This window comes from Vicia villosa, unplaced genomic scaffold (assembly GCF_029867415.1).
Source record: "Vicia villosa cultivar HV-30 ecotype Madison, WI unplaced genomic scaffold, Vvil1.0 ctg.001069F_1_1, whole genome shotgun sequence".
In the NCBI taxonomy this organism is placed as follows: domain Eukaryota; kingdom Viridiplantae; phylum Streptophyta; class Magnoliopsida; order Fabales; family Fabaceae; genus Vicia; species Vicia villosa.
This window is the reverse complement of record NW_026705470.1, coordinates 120,643-124,457: the sequence shown is the minus strand read 5'-3', so window position 1 is coordinate 124,457 and position 3,815 is coordinate 120,643. Positions and strand designations below refer to the sequence as shown.

General features: G+C 34.5%; 1 protein-coding gene across 1 annotated transcript; it reads left to right on the top strand.

Moving 5' to 3' along the window:
• Positions 1-954, top strand: LOC131633119 (glutathione S-transferase T3-like). The gene has a single exon (XM_058903829.1). The coding sequence runs from the start codon at positions 1-3 to the stop codon at positions 952-954; it is 954 nt and encodes a 317-aa protein (XP_058759812.1).
• The last annotated feature ends 2,861 nt before the right edge of the window (positions 955-3,815 follow it).

Below are 3,815 nucleotides of genomic sequence, written 5' to 3'. Positions count from 1 at the left end.
ATGCAATCTAATGATAAAGAGCTTGAATCACCACAAGTTCTCACTCAAGATGGGTCAGAAACTATTAACCTTGGTGAAGAAATTGGCTCTGTTCCTATTACGAATACACCAAAAACAAGATTCCAACCAAAGGAGGATGAAGTTCTTATTCAATTTTGGCTCAATATTTCAAAGGATTCAATTGTTGGAGTTGATCAAAAAGGAGATTATTTTTGGAAGAGGATTTGTGAAGCTTACAACAAGCACCGCGACAAGAATTATCAAGAGAGGAATTTGTTGGCATTAAAAGGTCGTTGGCACAAAAAGATTAATCCATCTGTTCAAAAATTGTTTTGGTGCTACAAACAAGCTTTGGCTGCAAAGAAAAGTGGGAGCTATGAGATTAACATCATTTCAACAGCACATAATATCTATTACCAAGATGAACATGAAAAATTCACATTAGAGGAGGCATGGAGATTACTGAAGGATGAACCCAAATGGCTCGCAGGTTCATCGGAACCTTCTGCAAAAAGAACAAAGAATTCAATTTCAGGGGCATATTCATCTTCTTCTAATCCACCTACACCAACAAGCAGTGAGTATAATTCACCATCACCTACTTTTTTACGTCGTCCAATTGGCCAAAAAGCGGCCAAAAGGAAGGAGAAAGAAAAGTTTGTAGAAAGTTCTAACCCCAAAGTTGAATTTAACACATTGAAAATTGGTTTCGATAAAAAATTGGAATTAATGTCAGGGTTTGCACGGGATTATGCACGTATAGAGAGTGAAAAGGTTGAGATAGAGAAAAAAAAGGTCGAAGGAGAAATGCAAAGGGCCGAGAATGAAAAGGATAGATTGAAGATTAATGATTTGCAAATACTCTCAAAGGATACATCAAATATGAATCCAAGACAACTACAAGCTCATGAATTATTGTGCGAATTGATTAGCAAAAAATATGGACTTAATTGATAACATGTATGTTAGATCATTTTTAGATTACTTTAGATTCTCGTTTTATGTATTTTTAACTTAGCTATTATGTATGTTGGAATTAATTGAGATTATTATGTATGTTGGCATATTATTCAAACTAGCCGTTATTCAAACTAGATATTATTCAAACTAGCCGTTATTCAAACTAGCCTTTATTCAAACTAGCCGTTATTCAAACTGAATATAATAAGATAAAACTAAATTTCACAATCACTCCTAACTTCTTTCTTTTTTTCATTCATTATCAAACTTCAATTAACATGGATCCTTCCGACCCTTCTCACATTGCAAAAATGTTCATGGATTATATTAATGATGACATGGATGAAGAACTTGTGAGACTTTATTTTGAAAATAAAGCGCAAGAAGAAACTGCAAGCTCTAGTAGGCCTAAACACCAAAGAAGGAATATAGAAAGGAAACGTGAAGAAGGACATGAGCGTTTATTCAATGATTATTTTTTAGAAGCACCAGTATACACAGATGAACAGTTTCGTCGAAGATATCGAATGCATAAACATTTATTCCTTCGTATTCGTTCTCTTAAATGTGCTCCTCTCTCTACATAGATTTGAAACACCACATTGTGAGACAAGAGTAATGCATACGTTGGTGTTATCTTCGGTTTAGCATGTCACAGGCATAAAAAAACTTGTACGCTCCACCTTTAAAGTTTTAAAGCTATTAAGAAGGCTTCCAATAAGAGTCAAAATAATGATGGAGTTAAGGTGGAAGTTAAAGTGGAAGGTATGTTTTATGAGTATTGAATGAAAGTTATTGCCCCTTCATTTTTTGCTGAATGTAAAAATCTGTGAGTTTGAGATAATATTTTGATCATAGTTTGGAAAATATACCAGATATGAGGTTTACTAATATTGCTTATGGAGTTTAATCCTAAACAAACTATGGGATAGCAAAAGCTTATAGAGCTCACAGTTCTGCATGGCACATGTTTGTAGTGATAGCTGATAATCTTTAGAAAAAATTTCTATGCATGATGAAAAAAGAGTCACATATGTAGTTTATTGTTCTAAGAAAGTGTTGTATATTATTCAATAAAAATGATGAAAACTTATGAATTGAAAAGAGTTTGCAGAAGTGATAGAAACTTAGTCCCACATCGGTTGTAATAGATACTCAATAAGTGTATATAAACCAATAAAGCATATGATAATCTGAATTAAAAACAGTGAGTGAGCAAGTGTGCTGCTTATTGGGCCGAATCTTGAATGGCTAAGGCCCAACCTTAATATTTTGATAATTTAAAAAATAAATTCTAAAAATTTATTATGAATGAAAACTTATTATTAATAAAAATACAAAAACGTAAAAATAATTGACATAAAAAAAAAGAATTAAAAGATATAAATTACTAAAGAAAATTAAAAAAGTATAAAATTCCATGTGGAATTAAAAAAAAAATTATAAAATAATAAATGCCACGTGGATTGCCACATTGACAAATTGAAGGAATCTTTGGTGAAATCTAGCACTCGGGGGGCTTGACTGATGGAATCTGAGCATTACGAGGGGTTTTTTACAAAAAAAACTTTACCAGGGGCTTAAATCAAATATCGCTAACATTACAGGGGGGATTTGTATATTTAACCCTAAAATCAAATAAAATTATAAAAAGATCATATAGTTAATGACCAAAGATCTTGATCAAATTTTCAATCAAATCAAGACCAATTCAAGAGCTAAATAAAAGGAAAAAACGTGAGGAACAGTTGGTGCAATATTGAAACAAAAATAGGAAGAATCTATATCTTTTTCAATCAAATTTCCATGGGCCAAAAGATATGATTCTCTCCTATTTTTGTTGACCTAATCTCTCCTCCATATATACCTAGGGCCATACAAATAAGAGGGGACGAAAAAATTGGTAGAAAATAAGGGTTTCAAAGAGGCAAAATCTCAAAGAAAGGTGTGGATTTCGTGTGCCTTCTCCAAGCAATTTAAGAACCTCTAAATCATTCAAATATCTTCACAAGGTGGTATAAGGTAAGGTTGATGCATTAGAAACGCCTCATGCTGCCCAGAATGCATACTCCATGTTTAACATATTCATGGCGCTTTCTTTAAATTTCGTTTTTGATGTATCGCTTTATATTAATGTGTTTTGATGAATTTGTTGAGTGTATGACATGTGCTAAGGAAGATTAGGACCTTCACTTTGAAGCTTTCACGTGTAAACCATGAGATGCCATGGTTAGGGTTTTAAAAGGCAAGGCTTTCGTTCTCCCATCCACAAGCCATTCCAGATCAAAACGATGACCTTGATGATTCCATAGCGCCTTTAAAAGGAGATCTGGGCACGTAAAAAGGTGGTGGGACTCGTATTGTTAACTTTGTTCTTTTTGCAGGTTTTGCTACGAGTTTTCGTAGCCAATTGCCAGAAAATCGCGGCAGGAACGAAGCAAATTCGCAGCTAAAATGTGTGTAGCTTTTCAGAAGTTGAAGACGGTGAAGAATGCTAGGTGGCGAGTGTGGATTGGCTCGTCAAACCCACTATTCTCTCTCTCCCTTTTCCAATGCGCGTGGCACGATATAGTTGGCTGGTCAACTATTCCACGTCTCTCTCTTCTTCCCATTCGTTGGTCATCACACGCGAGGGCCCCACTCTGGCTCGGTTTGACTTTCCTCATTTAATTCTTGTTTTATATATTAATTATTTAGAGAATTTGCTAACAACTTAAAAGGTGCAGCTTAGTTGGTCAGATAAAGGAAAGACATGTGACACAAAGGACCTGGAGTCGATCCTTGATGCTGGCATGTATTTTTCTTATTTTCTTTGACAGCCCTTGCCTACAGATTCAGCGTGACGAGGTTTCACA